This window comes from Lynx rufus, unplaced genomic scaffold (assembly GCF_022079265.1).
Source record: "Lynx rufus isolate CCGP_SWC_20201006 ecotype Redwood Valley unplaced genomic scaffold, mLynRuf1.p SCAF_28, whole genome shotgun sequence".
NCBI lineage: Eukaryota > Metazoa > Chordata > Mammalia > Carnivora > Felidae > Lynx > Lynx rufus.
The window spans coordinates 2231329-2257507 of NW_025814843.1; the positions used below are offsets into that span (position 1 = coordinate 2231329).

The 26179-nt window shown below is 55.4% G+C and overlaps 1 protein-coding gene across 4 annotated transcripts in view; it reads left to right on the forward strand.

Annotated features, from left to right (window-relative positions):
- The window catches only part of RNF112 (ring finger protein 112), a 30196-nt gene extending 4476 nt beyond the window's left edge, over positions 1-25720 (forward strand). Inside the window, exons 2-16 of one of the 4 annotated variants that reach the window (XM_047089839.1) lie at positions 17084-17304; positions 19647-19865; positions 20062-20102; positions 20848-21133; positions 21321-21527; positions 21616-21744; positions 21987-22091; positions 22527-22577; positions 22892-22948; positions 23029-23103; positions 23244-23361; positions 23519-23685; positions 23785-23838; positions 23977-24051; positions 24167-25720. In XM_047089839.1, the coding sequence (XP_046945795.1) occupies positions 19812-19865; positions 20062-20102; positions 20848-21133; positions 21321-21527; positions 21616-21744; positions 21987-22091; positions 22527-22577; positions 22892-22948; positions 23029-23103; positions 23244-23361; positions 23519-23685; positions 23785-23838; positions 23977-24051; positions 24167-24637 (1890 nt within the window). In that variant the 5' untranslated portion in view covers positions 17084-17304; positions 19647-19811 and the 3' untranslated portion in view covers positions 24638-25720. Of the gene's footprint in view, positions 1-14818; positions 17305-18931; positions 19866-20061; positions 20103-20847; positions 21528-21615; positions 21745-21986; positions 22092-22494; positions 22578-22891; positions 22949-23028; positions 23104-23243; positions 23362-23518; positions 23686-23784; positions 23839-23976; positions 24052-24166 lie in introns of those variants that run through there. The other 3 variants (XM_047089838.1, XM_047089841.1, XM_047089842.1) reach the window with 3 other exon arrangements.
- The last annotated feature ends 459 nt before the right edge of the window (positions 25721-26179 follow it).

The window sequence follows — 26179 nt, forward strand, 5'->3', positions numbered from 1 at the left end:
AGAGCCTGCTTCAGAATCTGTGTCTCCTCCTCTCTCTGCCCCTCCCCTGCTCGCTCGCTCTCTCTGCCTCTCAATAATAAATAAACGTTAAAATTTTTTTTAAATAAAATAAAATAAAATAAAATAAAATAAAATAAAATAAAATAAAATAAAATAAAATAAAAAAGGAATGCATAAGCATAGTTGGGAAAAAGGTGTGCTGAAAGGCCCTTCCTTGAAAAACAGCATTCCCACCCTTGTGTTTGAGTCCTTCTGGTGGGTCTTTTCCGTTTCATTGTGTGGCCACTTGGGGGCCCTTCCACACTGGAGGCTGTGTCCTCATTCTGAGAATGTTCCGCTCTGTTGCCTGTTCTCCATTTTCTCTGTTCTCTCTCTTTTTAGCTTTAAAAATATTATTCTTAAGTAATCTCTGCACCCAGCGTAGGGCTCAAACTCATGACCCCAGGATCAAGAATCTCACGCTTCACCGACTGAGTCAGCCAGGCACCCCTCTGTTCTCTTGTAATTTTATTAGTTAGATGCTGGACCTCCCAAATCAATCCTGTATTTGTTCTTATCTTTTGTCTGACATTTTTCATCTCTGTGTTTTTAATTCTAATTTCTGGAGCCCACCCTTAATGTCCAACATTCCTATTGACTACAATATTAGCTTTTCATGTTATTTTTATTTTCCAGGTCCCTCTTGTTTTAAGGCTTTATTTGGGGTATAATTTACATATCATAAAATCTACCCGCTCCTTTAAAAAATATAGTCTTTATTTTATTTTAGTTATTTTTTTTAAGAGAGGGGGGTGCAAGTGAGCAAGGGGGCATGGAGAGAGAGATAGAGAGGGAGACAGAATCCCGTGAGGGGCAGACAGAGAGAGAGAGAGGGAGAGAGGGAGTGGGGCTCACCCAAAGCAGGGCTTGTGTTTTACCCAGAGTGGGGCTCGTGCTTACCCAATGTTGGATTCGAACTTGTGAACCGTGAGATCATGACCTGAGCCAAAGTCAGATGCTTAATGACTGAGCCACCGAGGTGCCCCAGTAGTCTTTATTTTTTTGAAGACTTTTACGTTCACGGCAAAACTGAGAGGAACGTACAGAGGTTTCCTATGTAGCCCCTGCCCCCACACATGCACGATCAACGTCCCCTAGCAGAGTGGGACATTTGTTACAGTGGGTGAACCTTCACTGACACATCATCGTCACCGCAAGTCCATAGTTCACACAGGGCTCCCTCTCGGTGTCGTACATTCTATGGGTTTAGATGGATGTATAACCACATCCCACCACTAAGCATCATATAGAATAGTTTACTGCCCTAAGGACCCTCCGTGATCCACTGATTCGTCCCCGTATCCCCTGGCAACCGCGGATATTTCTACTGTCTCCATAGCTTTGGCTTTTTCATAGTATCACGTAATTGGGATCATACAGCACGTAGCCTTCTCAGAGGAACCTCTCTGACTTAGTGATGTACATCTAAGGTTCTTTGCTGCCTCTCGTGGCTCGGTAGCTCGTTTCTTTGTAGTGCTGAATAATATTCCATTTTCTGATGGACCACAGTGTACCCACTCACCTACAGAAGGACACCTTGGCTGCTTCCAAGTGTCGACAGTGGTGAACGAAGCTGCTATGTTTGGGTGAATAGCAAGGGGTGTGGTCGCTGGGTCATATGATAAAGAGTACGTTTAGCAACATAAGAAACGGCTGAACTGTCTTCTCCAGTGGCTGCACCCCTTTGCACTCCCACCAGCAACGATTGAGAGTTCCTGTCATGCCACATCCTTGCCAGCATTTGGTGTTGTCGGTATTTTGGCTTTTGTGGTTTTGTTGTCTTAACTTGCAATTCTCTAACGACATGTGATGTGGGGCCCCTTTCCACATGCTTACTTGCCATGTGCATGTCTTTTAAAAAACTTTTATTGTATTTTATTTTTCGAGAGCGACCGGGTGCAAGTGACTGAGGGAGGAGAGAGAGGGAGAGAATCTCACGAGGGACAGAGAAGCACGCTCACCCAAAGCGGGGTCCCAGACTCACCAGATCCGGAACTTGAACTCATGAACCGTGAGGTCGTGGCCTGAGCCGGTCAGATGCTTAACCAGCTGAGTCACCCAGGCACCCCATCTGCATGTGTCCTTTGGTGAGGCATCTCTTCAGATCTTTTGCCCATTTTTAAATCCGGTTGTTTTCGTGCTGTTGAGTCAATTGCTCCTTTTTAACGCATGCAGTGTTTTTGGTTTTGCTTTGTTTTGTTGTGTTTTATGAACGTGCATCTTCTCTTCTTTGGAGATACCAATCACAGCTGTGAGGTTTTCTTCCGTTTCCTGCGTTATCTCTACTTCCTCCATTTTTTTAAACGTTCACTTATTTTGAAAGAGAGTGTGTGTGTGAGCTGGAGAGAGGGGCAGAGAGAGAGGGAGAGAGAATCTTAAATAGGCTGCATGCTCAGTGCAGAGTCTGATGTGGGGCTCGATCCCATGGCCGCGAGATCATGACCCACGCCAAAATCAAGAGTCAGACGTTCCACCGACTGAGTCACCCAGGTGCCCCTCCTCCATTTTGCTTATTTGATTTGGTCGCCATCTCGTGTGTTTGAGGCTTTCTTCAAATACCTGCTGCTGATTTGTTCAAGTTTGGGAGAAGGCTCTGGAACCTGTTAGGAAGCTCTGTGGACCCAGGTGGGGCTGGGCCTCACTGTGGCTGACGGGTCAGAAGGTGTATCCTCCATAGAACAGGAAACCTCACTATAGTGGCACAACCAGCTGGAGGTATTTTGTTTCTGTTTTTCCACAAGAAAGAAACAAACTACAGAAATGGACAGAGCAGGGCTACTTGAGAAGCTGTAACTTTTTTCACTTCCTTCCTGTATTTTCGGTGGATTTTGGAAGGAAGAGGAAACGAATGTGAGAGATAAATCCACCAGATTTAACCCCCCGGACTATTTGCGTATCTCGTTTTATTTTAAAGCATTTCTTGCTGTTGGCACAACGTTCTGCCTTCTATCAATGAAGAAGCTGATGCTCAAAGAGGTGGCGGCACCGGGGCTCGAACCTGAAGCCCATTCTTTTCCCATGTTTCTGGGAGCCCCAAGAGACTTGTGATCCCATGGGACAGGAGGACATTAGGTACGCGGGACACGTGTGGGAGCAGGCCAGGCCACATTCAGTGAGGCCGTGGTTAGAGGGAGATCCAAGTATGGAGGAAGACAGAGACTCCCAGCCCATGGAGGGTGAGGAAGGCTTCTTAGGGCCCCAGGCGGCTGGCATGACACAGGCCCTTGCGGGTGCACACAGCACTCTCCGTGGTGCCTGCCACACAGTGCCTGGTCGGCCAGGTCCTGGCTTCTGTCGCTTTGTTTCCCGTACCTGCCTGCCCGTCAGCTCCCTGAGGACGGGAGCTGGCCCTGAGCCTGTCCCCCGGCACCTGGCAAACACCGGAGAGCCACCTTGAGGTGCTGATGGGCGGGGTGGGGGCAGCTTTCCCTCCAGATGCTAACACCTGCTAAAGGAAAGAAGTCTGGGTTCTGGGGTCCCAAGAAGGAAGGAGCAGAGCCATGGAGGGGTTTCCGGGAGGGGATGGGGAGTCCAGGGGCCTGGCGGAGGGAAGGGTGAGAGAGGGAGAGCTGGTGTTGGGGGTCAGCTCATAGCACAGGAGGGCTGTAAGCCTGGAGCAAAAGTGATGTCACTTTGTAAACTGTGAAGTGCTCTCCATATTCAAGAGGCTTCTTCCTGAAGATCGTTTGGTAAAAACAATAGAATTGGGCGCCTGGGTGGCTCAGTTGGTCAAGTGTCTGACTTCGGCTCAGGTCATGCTCTCATGGTTCTTGAGTTCAAGCCCCGCGTCGGTCTCTGTGCTGACAGCTCGGAGCCTGGAGCCTGCTTCGGATCCTGTGTCTCCCTCTCTCTCTGCCCTTTCCCTGATCACATCATATCTCTCTCTCTCAAAAATAAATAAACATTAAAAAAACTTATAAATGAATTGGGAAATGGTTCCTCCTCCTTCCATTTTCCTGGGAGATATCGTATAAAATTCATGTTTACTTATTCTTTAAAAGTTTGGTAGAATTCTCCAGTGAAACCCCTTGCTCCTGGAGATCTTTTCCTTCCTGAAAACATACTGTGTCACTTTCTTCTGCCTTCATGGCTTTTTTTTTTTTTTTTAACTTTTTTTTTTTTTTTTCAACGTTTATTTATTTTTGGGACAGAGAGAGACAGAGCATGAACAGGGGAGGGGCAGAGAGAGAGGGAGACACAGAATCGGAAACAGGCTCCAGGCTCCGAGCCATCAGCCCAGAGCCTGACGCGGGGCTCGAACTCATGGACCGCGAGATCGTGACCTGGTTGAAGTCGGACGCTTAACCGACTGCGCCACCCAGGCGCCCCTGCCTTCATGGCTTTTGAAGAGGAATTTGCTGTCATTTGAATTGTTTTCTCCTGTAGATATGTGTTGTTTTTCTCTGGCTGCTTTAAATATTTTTTTCTTCTCTTCAGTTTTCAGAAGTTTAATTATGAACTGTCTTGCCTAGAATTTGGGGGGGTTCTCCTGTTTGGGATTTGCTCATCTTCTTTAATCTGTAGGTTTATGCCTCTTGTCAAATTTGGGAGGTTTTCAGGCAGTATTTCTTTGAGTACCTTTTCTGCCCCTCCCTCCTCCTCTCCTAGGACTCCTATGACAGAAATGTTAGATCTTTTGTTACAGTTACATGGGTCCCTGACTCTTAAATTTTTTTTTTTTTCAACGTTTATTTATTTTTGGGACAGAGAGAGACAGAGCATGAACGGGGGAGGGGCAGAGAGAGAGGGAGACACAGAATCGGAAACAGGCTCCAGGCTCTGAGCCATCAGCCCAGAGCCTGACGCGGGGCTCGAACTCACGGACCGTGAGATCGTGACCTGGCTAAAGTCGGACGCTCAACCGACTGCGCCACCCAGGCGCCCCTTAAATTTTTTTTCCCCATCTTTTTTTTCTGTGAGTTGTCACTGGTCTGCCTTTGTCCCATCCATTCTGCTGCTGAGCCCGCCCACTGAGCTTTATATTTCTGTTATTGTGTTTTTCAGGTCTAAGATTTCCATCTGATTCTTCTTTACAGCTTTTATCTTTTTTGGTGAGGCTTTCTCACCAAAGTGAGAAAAGTGAGGTATTCATTTGTTTCAAGTACGTTTGTAATTGCTTGTTGAAGCATTTTATCATGGCTGCTTTAAAATCATTTCAGGTAGTGGGGTGCCTGGGTGGCTCAGTTGGTTAGGCGTCCGACTTTCGGCTCAGATCGTGATTTCAAGGTTTGTGAGTTCAAGCACTGAGTCGGGCTCTGTGCTGACAGCTCAGAGCCTGGAGCCTGCTTCTGATTCTGGGTGTCTGTCTCTCTCTGCCCCTCCCCTGCTCATGCTCTGTCTCTCAAAAATAAACATTAAAAATTTTTTAGGGGCGCCTGGGTGGCTCAGTCAGTTAAGCGTCCGACCTCAGCTCAAGTCATGATCTCGCGTTTCGCGAGTTTGAGCCCCGTGTCGGGCTCAGTGCTGACAGCTCGGAGCCTGGAGCCTGCTTCAGATTCTGTGTCTCCCTCTCTCTGCTCCTCCCCCACTCACACTCTGTCTCTCTCTCTCACAAATAAACATTAAAAAAATTTTTTTTTAAATCTTTTCAGGTAGTTCTAACATCTCTGTCAGCCTCTATTGATTGGTCTTTTCATTCATTGTGAGATCTTCCTGATTCTTGGTATTGAGACAGAGAAACTGGAGGGACCCCATGAAGAAAAGCTAATTTTTTCTTTCCCCTTTTTCCTGCCCCTGTTCTCGCTATGACCTGCACGCCCACCTTACATATGCCTTGTAGAGCAGATAATGTATGTTCTCCTTGTGAGGGTCAGGGAGTTCATGATTTCTCTGGAGTCTCTCAGCACAATAGATAACATCGAAGGAGTGACCAAGTGACCTTTGTTCCTGGATTGCTGAGAGGACACGTGCACCTCCGTCTTCAGTAAAAAGACTCCCTCTTCTTTCTGAGTCTCCCAGACGCCCTGTCTGTATCTGCACTCCCTCTACAACTTTAACAGGCTGTGTTCTCATTTCCTCTTGGCCCACGGTTGATTTCTGTGCCGTGCGAAGCCAATGACCCTCTTGGCCGGTCCGGTGGGACCCCCTCTGGGTCTGCAGACCACGCGTCAGTGTGATCAGTGATTTTCAAACGAAACCTGGAAAATGTCTGATTATGTTGTGAGACACTGCGTCCTATTTAAACCTATCTGAGCTGGCTTTCTGTGGCTCCCCTCTGGCAGGGAGAAAGGGGCACTGCCTCAGTATGCCCGGTGAGGGAGAAGTCCAGGTTTCTCTTTCTGCCTCATTGACAATGCCAGCAGGGGCTCCCTGTGACTGCTGGGCGGATCAGAGTTTTGGCTCCCCATGTGGCCTCTGTTAACACTTCATGGTCAGGGAGAGCACTTGTTTCCGGCTGGGAGGAAAGTCAAACCCCTCCACTTGGCCTTCTCTTGACAACAGCCAGGATGTCTGGTCTTTCCACCCAGTCTCCACTGGTGTGAGTGGGGGTGGGGCTGCATCTTTTCTGTGTTGTCTGGCTGAAGTATTATTATCTAAAAGTTTCCTGACTTCAAAATAAAATAAAATAATAAAATTAAATTGTAAAAAAGGAAAGGAAGAAAGGAAAGGAAAGGAAAGGAAAGGAAAGGAAAGGAAAGGAAAAAGGAAAGGAAAAAGGAAAGGGAAGGGAAGGGAAGGGAAGGAAAGGAAAAAGAAAGCTTCCTGACTTGCCAGGCTGTCCCTTTCCTGGGGTTTTGGCTAGAGAAACAGGCTTTTGTTGTTGTCATCGTTGTTCTTGTTTTTGTCTGTGCCCACTGGCATTTCCAGAATGCTTGCTCTGCCAGCCCCCAGTCTGTGACAGTGAGACAAAAGGAAAACCCAGGGCATGCACCTCTGTGTCATTCCTTGGGTTCTGAGGTTCCCAACCCGTTTGCTTTCTTTTCTCTTTCCGTGTCTCTTTCTTATATTGTCAAAAAGGAACCAGGGGCACCTGGGTGGCTCAGTCATTTGAGCATCTGACTCTGGATTTCAGCTCAGGTCATTGTGAGAAATAAGGCCACTGACCCAATCAGAGGAGGGACGCAGACACTCGAGCGCAGTGAAGCAAGGCTTTAATCAGGTTCTTGCAAGAGCAGGTGTCTCATGGACAGGCACACTTGGGGCAGTTACCGCAGGCAATTTATCTCCTAGCGTGCAAGGCCCTCCCCTGACTCCTCATTGGCTGAGCACTACAGAGGTGAGTCCCTCCCCTGGTTCCTCATTGGCTGAGCACTACAGAGCTTACAGCCTTCAGTTCTTTGGTGCATGCTCGTTGCAAAGCCCGCAAAAATAAGCCTGTGAAATGGAGAGGGGAAGAAGAACCAGGAAGTGAAGTGTCTAAGGGTTTGGGACTCCAAGTGCGGGCGGGTGGGGATGCGGTTGTACATATTTCCAACAGGTTGTAAACTTATTGTTAACTAGACAGCGCAGCTTTTATTTGGTATTTCAGAAGATGAATCCTCTCACTTCTCGCAGTCATGGGACTGAGCCTCACATCAGGCTCTGCGCTGAGTGTGGAGCCTGCTTGAGATTGTCTCTCTCTCCCTCTGCCCCTCTCCCCCACTTTCATGCTGAGTCTCTCTAAAAAAAACAAACAAAAAAACACCACAGAGCCAAAATGGAGTCACTATATTAAGCTCCATCAAGACTGAACACCGAACGTAATTGCAGTTTCAGCCTCTCCCATGAGTAGAATTTTAAACCAATCAATCTGGAATTTTTCTGGTCAGCACTAGTGAGGTAATCTGCATGATACCATCCCCCTGCCTTCCCCTAAGGGAAGGTGACCTTGCCTGAAACAGTCTTTTCTTTCGCTAATAACATCCTGTCCCACCCATTACTGGCCCATAAAAGCCTTCCATTTTGTGCAACTCCTTGGAGTACCCTTCTGTTTGTTAGGGGGGGATGGTGAATAGAGCCAATTAGATATTTAAGACTACTTAGTTGAATTTTTGCTCTTTAACCGTCTCTAATGTCCACAGTGTCTCATATCTTGCACAGGAAGAGGAAGAAGTGTATCTTCTCCATCTTCTGCAAAGCGCAAGTCCCTTAAACCGAATTATAACGAGGTGTTAACGTCCATGCAGTGCGGCAGACCCGTCTTCACAGACAGGTACACCCGCTCACCACCACCCAGTTGAAACATACCCGGCAGGCTCCCTTCCCTGGTCCTGGGAAGGACTCATGTTGACTCACAGTCTTTAAAAAACCCCGGCTGGCTGGGTGGAGGGTGGGTTGGTGAAGGGCAGGGGAAGGAGTGGACTTCTCAGGCCGGTCATCCGTTCCCAGGGGCCACCGTGGGTGGGGCGGGAGTGGCCTGTGGCCTCGGCCCTGCGTCTGGCTCCCAAGGCTGCTCAGGCCTCTCGGCTGACCGGGTCCCTCTGCTCTGGCACTGGGATATCGTTAGGATGCTGCACACTGGGTCATCTGATCGGGGTGGGGGGTTCCTGCCCTTTTGCCGCCAGACTCACTGTCAGAAGGCGGGGGGTGGATGGAGCTGGGGACACGTGGGCACAGTGGGGTGAGCCACCAGGCTTGCCTCCAAGGCTCTTTAAGAGCTAGCATTTATCGGGCGCCAACTGCACGTTAGGCCGTCTGCAATAACCCTGCACAGGAGCAATTATTACCTTCAGTTTTACTGCCGGGAAACTGAGCTCGAGTGAGAGGAGTTACTTGGCCTGGGGAGCTGGGTGGAACCAGTATTTGAACTGAGGCCTGTTTGATGCCAAAGTCTGGGTGCTATCCAGTGCCCCCCACAACCTTGCTGGTCTGGTCCCGCTGAAGGAAGGTGTAGGCCAGCTGGCCGGGGAGGTCTATACGCAGAGGTCTGGACCGCAGCCGGCCCCCGGCTCTGTTCAGTCTGACTGTCTGCTTATGTCCAGCTGCGAGGCACGGGGGAACCTGGGTCCAACTGGGCAGAATCTATGATGGGAAGTTTGCTCCTCAGGGGCCAGCTGGCTGCGACTCCCAGCTTCTTGGCTGACCGCCTGGATGCTCCAGACCTGGGTAGGCGGCATGGGAGTCGGAAAGGGGGTGGAGCAGGGGAGCGGAGGGGTCTGGAGCCAAGTCTACAATCTGATGGGGGGGGGGGGGCGGGGAGATGATGCATGAGGGCGGGTTGGCTGCCCGCAGCCAAGGCCCCCTGCCAGCCAGTGTGAACCTCCAGAAGGGTGCTTGTGGCATCTTCTGATGTCACCACTATCACCTCCTTCTTCCTCTCCTGCTGTCCCCGAAGTCAGTTAGTGCTCCCCAACCTGTACATCCTGCTTGACCCTGCCTTTGCCACAGACCTTCCTATCTCTTGATATTTGAATTTTGGCTTCTCCACTTTTTCATTACACTCAGCAAATGTCTGTTAGGCCACCTTAGGCCTGACTGTTTCAGTTGCTGAAGCATCAGTGAAGAAACTGATGTGAGTGTTGAGGAAGTCACTTAACCCCTCCAAGCCTCAGTTTCCTCTTCTGTAAAATGGGGGAAGGGTTCATTCTCACGTCAGGGGTCGTGAGGGTTAACAAGAGGTGGCTCCCATCTCCAGGTGCCTCTTGCCCTTCCTCCCGACCCCCCCAGACTGGCCCCCAGCTTCTCTCCCCTTCTGATCTTCCACACGAGTTGCCAGGACGAGGGCCCAGATGCTCTGCTGAAAACTCTGCCCTTTTGGTTCCCGGTTTTATTTTTAGGGGACAGAGTCTAGTTTTCTTAGCCTGATAGCCAGGACCTTTCTGGTTCCTGCCAGCCCCTCCAAGCTTCTTTCCTCACTCTGTCCACATTCACATGCTAGTTATTGTGAGAAATAAGGCCACCGACCCAATCAGAGGAGGGACACCGACCCTCGGAGCGCAGTGAAGCAAGGCTTTACTCAGCGTTCTTGCAAGAGCAGGTGTCTCATGGACAGGCACGCTTGGGGCAGTTATCGCAGGCAATTTATCTCCTAGCGTGCAAGGCCCTCCCCTGACTCCTCATTGGCTGAGCACTACAGAGGTGAGTCCCTCCCCTAGTTCCTCATTGGCTGAGCGCTACAGAGCTTACAGCCTTACCCGGAAGTCACCTATGCCCGTGTAAGACAAAAAGTAGTCTCATTGCAACAAATGTTCATTCCTGGGGTGACGCAGAGACTTCAGTTCTTTGGCGCATGCTCATTGCAAAGCCTGCGAAATGGAGAGGGAAGAAGAACCAGGAAGTGAAGTGTCTTAGGGTTTGGGACCCCGTTGGTGGTGGGCGGGGAGGGGGGGGTTGTACATATTTCCAATAGGTTGTAAACTTACCGTTAACTAGACAGCACAGCTTTTATTTGGCATTTCTGAAAATGAATCATCGCCCTTACTTCTCACAGTTATCCACTTGGGGCCTGTTATGAGCTGAATGGTGTTCCCTCAAAATTCACATGTTGAAGTCGTAACCCCCAGTGTCTCCGAATGTGATTCTATTTGGAGACAGAGTCTTTAAATAGGTAATTGAGGTAAAATTAATTGGGGTGAGCCTTTAAAAATTTTTTTTAAATGTTTATTTATTTCTGAGACAGAGAGAGACAGAGCATGAGCGGGGGAGGGGCAGAGAGAGAGAGAGAGAGAGAGAGAGAGAGACAGAATCAGAAGCAGGTTCCAGGCTCTGAGCTGTCAGCACAGAGCCTGACGCGGGGCTCGAACTCACAAACCATGAGATCATGACCTGAGCTGAAGTTGGTCACTCAACCGACTGAACCACCCAGGCGCCCCCGGGGTGAGCCTTTAAATAGGTAATTAAGGTAAAATTCATTGGGGTGAGCCCTAATCCAATAATTTGTGCCCATATAAGAGGAGACTGGGACACAGACACTCACAGGGAAAGCCACGGGAGAACCCAGGGAGAAGGCAGCCATCTATAGGTCAAGCAGAGAGGCCTCAGAAGAAACCAGCCCTGCCCCAAAACCCCCAAACAACAAATAAACAAAAAGGGGCGCCTGGGTGGCTCAGTCGGTTAAGCGTCCCAACTCTTGATTTCGGCTGTCGAGCCCCGTATTGGCACAGAGCCCGCTTGGGATCATGACCTGAGGGGAAATCAAGAGTCCAACGCCTAACAGATTGAGCCCCCCAGATGCCCCAACAGCTTGGGTTCTAAACAGAAATCGACTCAGCAATCAACAACAGCTTTGCCTAAGTCTCTGAATTATGTCTCATTACTTCATCAACTACTTATTTATAGCTGGGTATTTAGGATGCTTTAAAGCTTCCCCTTTAAAAGGACAAAAACAACAACAACAACCCTGTTTTTGGCAACAAGACAGATAGATGACCTCAAAACTCTGGAGCAAACTAGGAATGCCCAGTAGACCGCAAGAAGCGTCTTTTAACCTGCGTGGCTGCAGTTGGCAAAGATCAAAGCGCGTGATGAAGCGCTGTGTCGGTCAGGACGTCCTTAGATCACATCATCCAGGTGGGAAGTGTGTCAGAGCAGGAACGTTCGCTACAGCACCGCGTGTTACAGCAAAACGTTAGTGATGCCCTTGATGTCTGTCACTAGAGGACTTGTGGGAGACTAGTTAAATATACTCAAAGGTGCCTAAAGAGAGGTAGCTGTCCAGAACCACAAGTGGTCTCCTCCGGTCCATTCAGGCGAAGTAATGGTTCAGGGACACGGATCTGATCACATGCCACCTGCTTAATATCATTTATGGTTCCCACTGTCACGCAGCAAGAGACTCTACATGGTCCCCTACAACCTGTGGCCTGTGGACTGCGCTCTGGGTCCCCCCACCCTGCCTCTGCTCTGACTAGCCCCCCTGCGGTGCCACACCCGCACTGGCCTTTTTTGCACGTGGCGTGGAATCCCCCCCTCCCGGTATCTTTCGTGGGGTTAACTCCCACTCATCCTACAGCGCTGAGCCTCAGCGGCCCCCAAGTCTGGGACAGGGGCTTCCCCCGGAGGCCCACAGGTCCCTGGGCTTCTGTACCAGCACTGACCGCGCTGAGGGTCAAGCTGCCTGTCTCCTTGTTTGAGCCTAGTCTTTGAGCGCCTCGGGACAGGGACCCTCTTTGTTACTTGTAGCTCCAGCATCGGGCTCCGTGCTTGCTTGGTACAGAGGAGGCATCTTCTGACTGAAGCAAAGGGCAGGAGAGAGAAGGCTGGGGAAAGTTCCCTGCAGGAAGTGGGAGCCAACCTGGACCTGGCTGAGAATGGTGAGGGTGTCCCAGGCAGGGGAGTGGCAGGGGCAAAACGTGGAGGTGAGATGTCGAGAGACCCTCTGGACACGGTAAAGCCCACAGGACCGGGTGGGCAGTCGAAGGGGCGACACAGGCCTGGGAGTCAGGGAGCCTGGTTCCCCCTGCCAGGCCTGGCACAGGAAGTCTCTTCAGCTTTCTGAACGTCAGTTTCCCCATCCAAAAAATGGGGCTAATAATCACCGTGTTGTGGGAATCCACTGAGGCGGTTCATGTGGCAACATACGAATGCTATACTGCTAAGTAAATGTTGGTTTTTTTTTTTTTATCATGAAAATTATTTCAGGAAGCCTGGGATCAAACTGATGATGGGGGCTTCGAAAAGGAGGCAGGGGGAGCTCAGACTTTCCTCCAGCTTCTGACGGGAAGTCCCATACGCTGGCACACAGCAGGGAGGTGCAGCCAGGTTTACGGGTCAGGGTCACGAGCAGCCACACATGGGCCTGGCCCCTCTAGCATCTGAACTGTCTCCTGCCCATCCGTAGAGTTCTGGGACTGGCCTTGATATCGCTCTTTGCTAACTGTCCCCCTGGGACCCCAGCTCTGAACACAGATGTTGAAACTAGGCACCACTTATAAGCACGGCCATCTGTGGAGTGGGAACATGTGGCCTCCCGACTGAGCTGGCCGCAGCCTCCCCCCCGTGTCATCAGGGTTTCAGGCATCTGGGCTGCAGCCTGGAATTGGCCTTTCAATCCAAGGGGGTGTCTCAGGGCAAGCCTGGGGCACCTGTGATGAAAGAGGACTGACGGACACTGTCGGGGGGGGGAGGGGCGTCCACTTAGCGGCTACTTTGTTTTGTCTCCACAAAAGCAGGAATCCCACACATGCTCGGCCTTATCTTGCTCTTTACTCAAAACTCAAAGATGCCGGCCAATACGGCAGGTGCTGTGGGAGCTGGCGCCTTCTTCCAGCTCCGTTGTCTCCGGTCTGGTTCTCGTTCCACTGCTCTCCTTCAGCTGAAGGAGGCCTGACCCCTGGGGCCAGCTGTGTGGGCCGGGGCTCTGAGGCTTGCACAAGGGGGCCCGGCACGGAGGCACCTTGGTAAAGGCCACGGTGAGAGTGAGGGCGACCACTGGGCCCACAGGGCGTGGGGAGCACCTCAGGGGCCAGGGTGAAGGCCAGGGCATGAAGGCAGCTGTGCTGGCATGGGCACCAGGGCAGCTGGGGCTTCTGCAGCACCCGCCGCACCCAGCTCACCACACCTGACAGCCCAGGGGCTGTTGGCTTGACAAGATAGTGGGCTCCTGAGCCCCGCAAGAGAGCACTGTGGGGCGGGACACGAGGGATGATGGCAAAGGGTTGGGGGCTTATGTGCCCCTGTGGGCCTTGGCCCCTGTTCCCCTTGCCTCTCGTCGCTTCGTAAGCTACACAAACTAGGCTCTTTATCTCACACCTCGGGGTCTTTGTGAGTACTGGTGTCCCTGCCAGAAATGTTGTCTTCCCGCTCCCATGGCTTTGCCGGCCAGCTTGTGTTTGTCATTCAGGCTTAGCTTGGGCATTGCCTTGTGGAGGATGCCTTCCAGATGTCCAGATCTGCGTGAGGTGCCTTTGTTTGGTCCTCCTGCCTCACCCCTGCCTCACCCTCGTCAGATCACCCAGGACTTGTCTAATGATTTTTCTGCCTCCCCACCACTAGACTGGAAGCACCATGAAGGTTCACTAGTCTACGCCTGGGGCCAGCATGATGCCTGGTATATAGTGCTTAATCCATGTTTGCAATGTGGATGGATAAGTGTGAGAATGGATGATTGGATGGACAGACATAAAGTGGAGTGATGGCTGAAAGGATGGATGGATGGCTGGGGAGGAGGGGGGGCAGGTGGTTGCACGAGTGGATGGGTGGGTGGGTGGGTGGGTGGGGGAAGGGGAGTGGGGGAGTGAATGGATGGGGCAGGTGGGTGGGGGTGGCTGGATGGAGGGCAGGTAGGTGCATGAGTGGATGGGTGAGTGGGTAAGTGGATGGAGGAAATCGTACATGTGCGCATGCTCACGAAGGCGCATGGCTGAGTATCCAGGGAATGGATGGACGAAAGAATATAGGACAAGAGTTGTGTATACATGGGGGAATTTGTAAAGGATAATGAAGGAGTGGATGCCTGACTGGGTGGGTGGATAAGTAAGTGGATAATAAATGGGTAGATAATCAGTGCATGTATAATGGATGGCTGGGGGAATGGACAGTGAATTGATGGGTGGATGGACGGGTGGGTGAGTGGACTCCTCACTCACCCGCCAGGCCTCGGGGACACGTCGGGGGGAGTCAGTACACAGCACATCCCGCTCAGTGATCAGGGTCTCTGGGCTCTCCCAGGAACAGCTGCAGCAGAGACCTTCACAGGCTTCCCAGGGCAGGAGCCACCCAGAAGTCTACTGGGGAGATGGTGCAGGAGGAAGAAGCTGTGGGAGAAGGCAAGGAGTGACAGACTCTTGCCTGGGCCACAGCCAGAGAGAGCTGTTTGCATCTAGGGAGGGGGACCCCGGACAGGGATGCGGGGCTGGTGAGGGAAGCTGAGGCTCAGGCTGGGGCGGGGGAGGGAGCAGGGGGCCGGGAGCAGCTCAGGGAGGAGTAGAGAACAGTGTAGCTGGGTTCAGGCTGGAGACAGGTGGAGGGATGTCACCTCAGCCCCAGCCTGTGGGTGTGTCCGCCTTTTCTTTCTCCCAGCCAGTCACCCGTGGGAAGTGCCCTGGGGCAGCTGGGCGGAAGCCAGGGGATGCAGGTGGCTAGATCTTCCCAGAGAACGCACGCCCCAGAGACAGAAAGGCACCACAGCAACAGTAGAGGGGGGTGTGCCGATCCCTCACATGGCCTGCACCGCTGGCAGTGCTCGGGGCATCCAGGTGGTTCCCAGGAGCACGGAGGAAGGAGAGCCGTCCAGGCGGCAGGGCTGGGAGCGAAGGGATCCAGTGCTCACCAGCACGCACTGTGCCAGGCTTCCTGATGAGTGCCGGCCTGCCCCGTGCCTTCTGGAAGCTCCAGGCCGGGGAGGCAGGAGAGGAGCAAGACACTCCAACAGAAGGGACTTCTGGTCTCACTGAGCCCCTTTCCATTTACGTATCAGGAAACTGAGGCCCAGAGAAGGTCGGTGACTTGCCCAAGGTCACACAGCAAGCTGGGGTCAGAACCATCCAACACTCAGTTGCCTGATTCCTAATTCCAATTTCTACCTAGACCAGGCCTGGGCCAATTTTTCTTTCCTTCTCTGAAGTAAAGGGCTACATCCTGAGATACAGCAAGACCGCATACTGCTTTCCCGGCTTATCGTAATTGAGATGATTTCTGCCACCCAGGAAAACCATAGAATGTAGTGGTTAAGAGCTTGGGTGCAGGAGCCCGACTGTCTGTCTGGGTTTGGATTTTAGTTCTGCCACTAATGGCTGTGTGACCTTGGACAAGTGACTTAACCTCTCTGGCCTGTTTCTTCATCTGTAAAATGGGAGTAATACAGTACTTCCATCATAGGTTGTGTTATTGAGGGTAAGTTCATAGACACAGGTGCTTGGAACAACGCCTGTGGTTAGGAGTGTATGATGTGTGTGTGTGTGTGTGTGTGTGTGTGTGTGTGTGTGTGTATGCACATGGGAATAAGTGGGAGCTCATGTATAAGTGTGCACACGTATGAGGGCCTCGTTACACATGCAAGTGCGTTTGTGTTGTGTGTTAATGAACGAGCATATGGGTGTGTGTGCGTGTGACTCTAAGTGCAGGTGTATATGACTATATACACAGGTGCATGAGTGTTTGGGGGGGTCTATACAGACAAGGGAGAATGTATACGGTATGGGTAAGTGGTAGTATGTTGACTGGGTATGTGTGTGAATTTACATGCAAGGGCATGAGAAGGGGTGATTAGGTGAATGAGTGAGAGAGAGAGAGAGAGAGAGAGAGAGAGAGTGTGTGTGTGTGTGTGTGTGTGTGTGTGTGTGTAATAGCTCCTCCCTGCATCAAGGGACCCTGAAGCTTTCCCAAATAGGATCCCAGTCTGGGAGACCTTGGACAAGTGACTTAACCTCACTGGCCTGTTTCTTCATCTGTAAAACGGGAGTAATACAGTACCTCCGTCATAGGTTGTGTTATTGAGGGTAAGTTCACGCCCGTAGGGTGCTTGGAACTATGCCTATGAGTAGGAGTATTTTTGGCTCCTAGTTTCTCCAAAAGTGTCTCCGCCCCCCTACCTCCTCCCAGGCCGGAAGCTGGAGCCAGAGGTCAGGAGGCCAACGGCCTGAGCTGGGCCAGTAGGAGCTGGACCCACAGGGAGGGAGGAACCACGATGTTTGTTGGGTGAACGAATGGACAAATGGATGGAATAATGAACGAGTCTGTCTCCAGGGCCTGAAATTCAACTCCCTCCCCACAGCTCAAGCTCCTGAAATGCAGGCCCACTCTCTTGCCAAACCCCCTTCATGTGGGCTCTGCTCTCTCTGAACGCACCACTCAGCTCTCCGAGCTCCCCAGAGGCCTGTCTACCTTGTAGGGCAGGCCTAGCTCAGTGTGGCCTTTCCTGACCCTGTGAGTCCCTGGGGTAGGCTGGGGGCACTGTGGGAGGCCCTACGTGGTATCCTCGCCCTACAGAGCCGGCGTTCTTCCTTTCCTTTCCAGCCACTGTGGGCCCTGTGCAGGTGCATGGGGCTACCCTCCCAGGGCCCCCTCTTGGGTGGGGCTCACCTGCCAGGCTCAGGAACTTTGACCTTGGGGAAATCTCCCTTCACATCAGCGCAGACATGCCAAAACAAGGATCGCCCATAGCCCACACGGAATTGAATTATTTTGCCATGAATTCTTTTAAAGAGGATTTATATGATCTTTACAATGTTGAATTTGTTAAGAACAGATTACTTGTTACTGGGTATGAACACGAAACGGCTATTACGTTCTCCATTTTGGTCACGCCTGATGTCCCAGGATCTAGCTCAGTGCTCAGCACTCAGCAGGTGCTCGGTAAACATTCGTTGACTCCGTGGCACTGAAGATTTGCATCTGACGTCACAGATGACACGAGCTGGGTTTACCAGCTGACATCACGTGGAGGGTAGCAGACACCCAACTCAGCAGGTATGACGTTTGATTTGACGTTTTCTTCTTGGAGTTTGGAGATTATCCCATTCCCATCAGGTTTCAATCCTTCCCAGAGACTGTAGAGACATTCACAGGCCTACAGAGCCTAGTGGAAAGAATGGGACCATCCACACCTAACCTCTACAGCCAGGCTCCCTGGGCAGCGGGTTCCCCTCAGAGCCCCAGATAGCAGCAGGGGCCTCTAGGAGCAGAGGAACGGGGTCCAGGCCTTTCTCCAGGAGTACGGGGCTCTCAGCCTGAGGGTGCAGTGTACTTCTCCTGCCTGCCCCTCTGCCAGGCCGGTTCCCACTATGGCTCACAGCGAGCCTCTCTCAGGTGCCTGGCCTGGGTGCGGGCCCTACCCTTTTAGCCGGCCTCCCCGCCCACCTCCAGCCCTTTGTAAAACGGTGTCCACCCAGCAAGCCAGAGTGACCAGGGTCGACTTCTTTTGTGTGACCGGTGCAGTCACTCTGGGCCAGCCCTCAGAAGGGACCTGTGTCTAGGCATCCGCACTGGGCATCCCCATCTGGAAACTCTTCCTTAGTGTAGCTTGGAGTTTGTGTTTTGGTTTTTTGAGGTTATGTGGTGTTTTTGTTTTTGTTTTTTTTTCAAAGCTTATTTATTTATTTTGAGAAAGAGAGAGGGCGAGAGAGCAGGGGAGGGGCAGAGAGAGACAGGGAGAGAGAGGATCCCAAGCGGGCTGACATGGGGCTCAAACTCACAAACCTCAAGATCATGACCTGAGCTGAAACCAAGAGTCAGTTGCTTAACCCACTGGGCCACCCAGGCACCCCTGGAGTTTGTGTTTTTAAAAGTGAAATCTACTGGAGTGCCTCAGGCTCAGAGAGAATAGCAGCTTACCCAGGTCTTGCCAGGACAGGGCAGGTGTAGACCTTCCATGTGCGTCCAGCCCCCTGGCTCTCTCCCCTGCATCTCTCTGCCAGCCATCCAAGTCCATGGATAGGGGAAGCCTACTCTCTGCCACAAAGATGAGTGCCGGTCTAGGGCTCTGCTCCACTGCTCCCTAGAGTGAGGCTTTGCTGCCGGCCCACAGTGGGTTCGGGTTCGCCAGCTGAGCTTCTCCATCCTGGTGGGAAAGACAGGAGCGAGCCATATCTAGCCCCACCTGCTGGGAATGGTCCCCAACGGACTTCTGGTGAATCCATCACCCCTCCCCACCCTCGCCCCCTCCCCTCTGCACCAAGCTCCCAGGGCTTAAGAATAACTTCCTCTGGGCAAGTGGCTTTCTGTACATACTTGTGACCTCAGAGCTTAGAGGAGTGAAGGAAAGCGCCCAGGGCCCCTGGCTCATACGGGTCAGATGGGAAGTCTGATTCCGGGACTTGGGCCCCTCGGCCACTGTCACAATCAGGAGCCTGACCATGAGCTACCTGATGGCAAGTTCACGCCCAGTCGGGAAGGGGGAGGCGGGGAAGCTCCGGGAGGGGATCGCATCTGAGCTGGACCTGCGAGGGTCTCTCAGGAGGGATGAGGGGAAGCCCCGCCGCAGGCGAGGTGCAGAGGTGCAGAGGCAGAGAAGGGTGACAGAGGGCGGAGGCTGGAGAGGAAGTTTCAGGCCCTCAGACGCAGGCCGGGTGGTTTGGATTTTGATCTGATGTTGTAGAGAGCCATGGCCGGTGCTGGAGCAGCATGGGACCCAGCTGTGTTCAGGCAGATTCTGCTGGCCGTGCACCGGGGAGTAGATGCGAGGGGCTAGAGGCGAGAGTCACACGTTTGAAGCAGAAGTCACACGTGAAAGCTTCATGGAAGGGGAGATGCCAGGGAACACACAGCCAGCGTCAGAGAAGTCAGGGGGCCAGGAAAGCTGCAGCTTTTCACCGTTGGCACCAGTGAGATGCCCGGGGCAGGAGGGAATGCGCCGGACCACATGCAATCTGCTGGCATCCCGGGGCCCCACACAGAACTGGCTGCTCAGGAAACTGTCCCTCCAGGGACCGAAGGGAGGCTCCGCGTCACTCTCCGGGGGTGCGATATCTCATCTCCCACACCTCCCCTTTGGCACACCCTGTTCAGTGGCCTGGGAAGAACCCTGGCTGGGCCAGTAGGGGCAGTGCCTGCCCACAGTTCCATCTCTGCCACGCGCCCATATGGCTTCTCTCTCTCCATCCCTCCTCCCCCTCCCTGTCCTTATCTTTCCCTTCCGTCACCATGGCGACTCACCACCTCGGCTCGCCTGCATCCCAGCCTCTGCCAGGGATTCTGAGCCCGGCTCTGTCCCTCCCTCCTCCGGAGCCCTGGTTCCCGCAGTCCTGTCTCCTCCCCCTGGGGTGAGTCCAGAGGCAGCCTCCTCTTTCCCGACTGTCACATCTATTTTCCAGCTCTGACGAGTCGCTGCCGGCTCCTCTGGGGAGACCATCCCCCACCCACCGTCCACCTGCCACTGTTCGGCCAGCCCTTAGGAGGAGAGCCATCCTCACTGCAGCTGACAGTGTCTCGGGGCCTCGGCTCTCAGCTTCCAGACCTCTCCCCGCTCCCAGCCCCCCATGCCGAGGTCCGCCTTGTCAATCATTTCCTTCTGTCATCGGCTTGGCAAACAGGCAAGCATTGGGTCCTGAGATCCGGGGTGCCGGGTGGGGGGGTGGGGGTGGAAAGGGCCACCTGGGGACAGGGAGGGATGGGTCTTTGGAGGGGGGATGGGGTCCACTGAGACCTAGGAGGAAGACAGAAATCTGGATTCTCTTCTAGATAACGTTTTATCCCACCCCCACCCCCACCCCCAATTATGTCTCCAAGGAGAGAAAACGGAGCTTCATGGGAAACAGCCGCAACAGTTGGTGAGTGGCAGGGCCACCCGGCCGGACTGCCCCAGATCCTGCTCGCTAGGCTGGTCCGGGAACCGGAGGCCTGGGGCCACCCGGCCTCCCTCCAGAGGGCTGTGCCAGGGGAGGGCCTGAAGCGGGATCTGCCAGGGTATGGAGGGAGGGACGGAGAAAATCCGGCGGGTGCTGCATGGAGACCAAATCCAGCTCAGAATGGGAGAGCGGAAGGAATCTTCTAAGAATCGGAGCCATCTGCCCCACCGCTGGGAGGCTCCCATCCACTCCTTATGGTCCCATAGTGTAGCATATGCAGGTATCACCCCTGGGGGGTCCGGCCGAAGCCAGTAACTCCTTGAGGAAGCCCTTGCAGCAGAAGGCTGTGGGAGACGGTTTTCAGTGAGTATTCGTGCCGGGCACCGGGCAGGGCTCTGCACATGCACCAGCTCGTGTGATCGCCCCAGTGGCCCCGTGAGGCAGGGACCGCTAACCTCCCGTCTCGGACAGTCAGGAAACCGGGGCCCAGATCAGTGCGGGAGCTTGCCCATGGACACACGGTGACTCCATCCAGGCTTCTCCCTGCCGGGAGCACTGTCACCGCTGTTCTGCTGCCTCCCCCCCTGGGGTCCCAGGCTCCGGGGTGCAAGTCAGTGAGGAACGAGCAGGGCGTGGCCTTGCTGGGAGCCCCCCGCCCCCCCAAACTCCTGACCCGCCCTCCCCGCGCCCCACACACTGCTCCCAACAGCCTGCTCTGCACCCCCAGGTCTCACGCGCCGTTCCCCAAGTTGGAGCTGGGCCTGGGGTCCCGGCCCGCGGTGCCGCGGGAGCTCCCCGCCTGCTCCATCTGCCTGGAGAGGCTGCGGGAGCCCGTCTCGCTGGACTGTGGCCATGACTTCTGCGCGCGGTGCTTCAGCACACACCGCGTCCCGGGCTGCGAGCCGCCTTGCTGTCCAGAGTGCCGGAAGATCTGCAAGCAGAAGAGGGGCCTCCGGAGTCTGGGGGAGAAGATGAAGCTCCTGCCGCAGAGGCCTCTGCCCGCTGTGCTGCAGGTCCAGGGTCCAGGCCTCGGCATGGGGAGGGGGCGTGGAGGCCCCCGGGTCTGACGGTGGCTCCGTCTCCATTCTAGCATGTCAGAGCGGGGAGCGGAGTTTGGGGTTGGACACGCTCCCCGCTTGGGGCCCGGCTCCCACTGCCTGGGTGCTCAGGGAACCCTCTCCCCCCCCCCCCCCGGCCCAGGAGACCTGCTCCGTGAGGGCCGAGCCGCTGCTGCTGGTGCGCATCAATGCCTCCGGAGGCCTCATCCTGAGGATGGGGGCCATCAACCGCTGCCTGAAGCACCCCCTGGCCAGGGACACCCCTGTCTGCCTCCTCGCTGTCCTGGGGGAGCAGCACTCAGGGAAGACCTTCCTCCTCAACCACCTGCTCCGGGGCCTGCCGGGCCTGGTGAGGGCAGGTTAGGGGTCCCCGCCCGGCTTTGGGAGGGGCATGGGGGCTGGAGGGTCCACCTGATGCTCTCTTCTCTGCCCCACAGGAGTCAGGGGAGGGCGGCTGGCCGAGAGGAGGAGGGTCCCTGCAGGGGTTCAGGTGGGGTGCCAATAGCCTCACCAGGGGCATATGGATGTGGAGTCACCCCTTCCTGCTGGGGAAGGAGGGGAGGAAGGTGAGGGGCCCAAGGGCAGAGGAGGTGAAGATTGGATGGGGGGGGTGGGTATCAGGGGGAACGTGGAGGGTGGGGGGTTGGTCGGGGAGAGCAGGGACAAAGGGGAGGGGAAATGGAGAAAGAAAGCTTTGGGGACAGGGACGGGAAGACGGGGTAGGGAGAGGCAGGGTTGGGGGAGCACATGGAAGAGCGAGGCGGGCTTGACCCCGTGGTTCAGCCCCCACCCCCACCCCCCCGTACAGGTGGCTGTGTTCCTGGTGGACACAGGGGACGCCATGAGCCCGGAGCTGAGCAGGGAAACCAGGACCAAGCTCTGTGCCCTCACCACGATGCTGAGCTCCTACCAGGTGAGGGCGCTGTGACCTGGTCATCGGCCCCATCTGCCCGGCTCCAGCTCAGGAATCTCTCCAGACTGGACATCTCAGCCCCGTCCAGCCCTGGGAGTGCTAGGGATGGTTACCCTGATCTCATAGACTTCCGTGTCCAGGGTCCCCACAGACTCTGGGGTTGCCCCTGCAAGGGAGGGTCGCCCCCGGTCAGTGAAGGTGGGAACATGGCTTGTTCTAAAGGGAAGTCAACAGCCGCTGGGAGCAGCTGAAGGTCAGCAGGACCTTCCACCCCCTCGAGGCCAGTCCAGGCCCTGCAGGCTGTGCAGGCTCCCAGGCAGGTGTCTCCCAGGTCCCGGCCTCACAGTCGGCCTGCGAGCTCCTTCCTCCCCGGGGTCTTCCCAGTATCTCTTTGCCTTTGCAGACCCTCTTCCATCTTGTTCTCCTTGGTTCCAGATCCTCAACACCTCCCCGGAGCTGAAGGATACAGACCTGGAATATCTGGAGGTGAGGAGACATTTGGTCTTGGGGTGCCACCCTGTCCCTGTCCTGACCGTAAGGCCAGGGGACTGGATCAGCCACAATCAGAAGTGCCTTCCATTTCTGGCCGAGGAGTTCATGCAAGACCCGGAGCTGGGCTGGGGGGGGGGGTGGGGGGGGCGGTCAAGGGCAGAGGGTGACGTGTGGGATGCCTGGTTGGGAGAGGCAGGGGAGTCCCAGAGCCGGGAGCTGGGGGGCGCGGGTTCCCCAGTGTGCCCAGAGGGGAGGGGGCCACAGTCCTTGCAGTGGCCCAGCCATGACCCTCGGTGCCTCACCCCCAGATGTTTGTGCACGTGGCCGAGGTGATGGGCAGGCATTATGGGATGGTGCCGATCCAGGTGAGACACCCATGTCCGGACACGTCACCCCAGACTCTAACACCCCACAGCTGCTGGTGTCAGGACCCCTTCTCTTCCAGCACCTGGATCTCTTAGTCCGGGACTCATCCCACCCCAACAAGGCAGGGCTGGGGCGCGTGGGTGACGTCATCCAGGTGAGGGGTGCAGAGGGCGGGGATGAAGGTGGCGGTGGGGGAACTGGGCAGGAGGTGAGGGGAGCTGGGGAGGGCGCCTGCAGGGAGCTAAGAACAGGAGTGTGGCCCCTAGCTCACAGGTCTCCCCTCTGCGCTCTCAGAAAGCCTCCAGCAAATACCCCAAGGTTCAGGAGCTGCTCCGAGGGAGGCGAGCCCGCTGCTACCTCCTGCCTGCTCCCGAGAGGCGGTGGGCCAGCAAAGACCACGGAAGCCCAGGCGGTGAGTGTCCCCGGGAGCAAGGCCTCCCCCGCCTGCCCTCCTCTGGGTGAGCCCCCCTTGCCCTAGCGAGCCTCTCCCTGCCTCTGACACCCTTTCTCCTCCCAAAGCCCGGTCCTGCTCAGCCCCCGGTCCTCAGCATGAGGAATCTCTTCTTCAGACACAGATGACGATGTCCGCCACCTCTGTGCCTACGTCGCCGATGTGCTGAGTGCGGTCCCCCAGCACGCCAAGAGCCGCTGCCAGGGGTACTGGAGCGAGGGCCGCCCCGCGGCCAGGGGAGACAGACGCCTGCTCACCGGGCAGCAGTTAGCTCAGGAAATCAAGGTGGGCCAGCCCCCAGCCCCAGGCCCCGGAGAAACCGCCCCCCGCCCCCCGCCCCCGCGCCCCTTGCCCTCCCTGACCCCTCCCGTGATGTCTCTGCAGAACCTCTCAGGCTGGATGGGGAGGACGGGGCCCGGGTTCACCTCCCCGGACGAGGTAGGGGCCCCTCCCCCCCCACCCCCAACCCCGGGGAAGGGTCTTGGGGGCCGGGCGGGGGCGGGGCCGTGGGCCCCGGGACGGAGCGCAGGGCGCAGGCGGCCGAGGAGGGAGGCAGCCTGGCTTTGCCGTGGACAGATGGCCGCCCAGCTGCACGACCTGAGGACGGTGGAAGCTGCCAAGAAGGAGTTTGAGGAGTACGTGCGGCAGCAGGTGAGCCAGCCTCGAGCGGGGGGCGGCGCCTCGGGCGGCGGGGGCCACCCCCCCCCTCCCTGGGACAGGGCTCCGGGGCGGAAGGTCAGCGCGCCCTCCTTCCTCCCCGCCACAGGACGTGGCCACCAAGCGCATATTCTCTGCGCTCCGGGTACTGCCCGACACCATGCGGACCCTCCTCGCCACCCAGAAAGATGCCATCCTGGCCCGCCACGGGACGGCCCTGCTGTGCAAGGGCAGAGAGCAGACCCTGGAGGCCCTGGAGGCCGAGCTGCAGGCCGAGGCCAAGGTCTTCATGGACTCTTACACCATGCGCTTCTGTGGCCACCTGGCCGCCGTCGGGGGCGCCGTGGGCGCCGGGCTCATGGGCCTGGCGGGCGGCGTGGTGGGCGCCGGCATGGCCGCGGCCGCACTGGCCGCAGAGGCCGGGATGGTGGCGGCCGGCGCGGCGGTGGGGGCCACGGGGGCTGCGGTGGTCGGGGGTGGCGTGGGCGCCGGGCTGGCTGCCACCGTGGGCTGCATGGAGAAGGAGGAGGACGAGAGGGTGCAGGAAGGGGACCGAGAGCCCCTACTGCAGGAAGAATAACGGGGCCCAGGAGACCCAAGGGAGGAAGAGGTGCCGGGTGGGAGGGCAGGAGGTGCTGGAGGGGAGGACTTGGGGGCGGTGTGGAGAGCACGGCGTGCCGCACCGCCCTGCTCCAATGCCCAGTGTCCGGGTGGCTGGCCGAGCTGGACAATCCAGGTGGCTCCAGGATCCTGGGGAGGCCACCTGGGGCCAGGAGGCAGTGTCTGGGGGCAGTGGATAGAGGATAGGGCCCGTTCCTGGTTGCAGACCACTGCTAACCTGCCTGTGGTTCCCAGACCAACTTGACCCCAGGGTTTCCCACCCAGAGTGAGGCTCCACTGGCCTCCCTCTCCTGGCTTATTCCCCTGATGACCCTGAATTGTAGGAAGGCTGAGCAGGCACCATTCTGGAAGTCTCCCTTGGGTGGAGAGGATCTGTCCCTTCACAGATGGGAGAAGCCGCGGGGTCGGGTGACGTTGGTGCTCAGGACCAGGGAGCACTGATGAGGGGCTGGGGGAGAGAGAGAGAAGGAGCGGCCACTGGGCAGAACCAAAGAGTCCAGTGTGGTGGACAGCGACCTAATCCCCAGAGTGGAGACACTTTGCTCTGATGACTTTTCCCAGAGCTGCCCCCAGGAGGATAATGGTGGCCTCCCTGACCCTCCGCAGCCCCAGGGAGTCCACATATGCACTTTGAATGGGGGTCCCTGTAGATCTTCCCTCATGGGTGTGTTCTTTGTTGAGCAAGCTCAGACAGCAGAGTGCCCAAGTTCTTTCTGGAATGCTGTCCCAGCAATGGGTTAGATGCCAAAGAAAAATGCCCGTAATTGCATTCTGAGCTAAATCGGACAGCCCTCGTGAGTCTATGAAAGTCCTGCAAGGGACAGCAAAGGGAAGAACACATTCCATCCCGAACATGAACACGCCCTTTTTCTGGAGCCCATGTCTGCAGGAGACCTGGGTGCAACCCCCCACAGGAACCCAGAGGGCCCAGCGTCCTTCCATGGGACAGAAAAGTCCTGCTGGAAGACTTCTAGGCTATTAAGCTGTAAAGTATTCATGGGCGCCTTATATGAAAAATAAACTGTGTGTGCTTGAGTGTCAATTTCCCAGTAAATTATTGAAACAATACTCGAATTCAGCCCCCAGAGGGCTTTGGGGCACAGGGGCGGGGGAGGTAAACCAAGGCATTCCGTGGTGGGGACCTGTGGATAGGGAGAGCAAGACTGAAATTCAGGAGGTCTGGGACCTGAGTGTCCAACACCCCACTTGGGGGTTGCAGGAGGGCTCAGGCCAAAGGCCAAGGGCATAGCCACCTTCCACTAAGACTTGGGGTCTTGCTCTTCTGGTCTCTCCTGCCTCAGATGGCCCTGGGAATAGATTGTCACCGGGCATCTGTCCTGGCAGAAGGAGAGAGTTGGAGGTGTAGGTGAGGAGTCTTTGCTACATAAAAACTAGAGGGAGGAGGACCCCAGGCCAACCTCTGGTCGGGGGCGGGGGGGGGGGGTCAGCCAGCCAGGCATTCCCATGCTGTGTCTCCTCCCTGCCTCAGCTCCCCACCTCA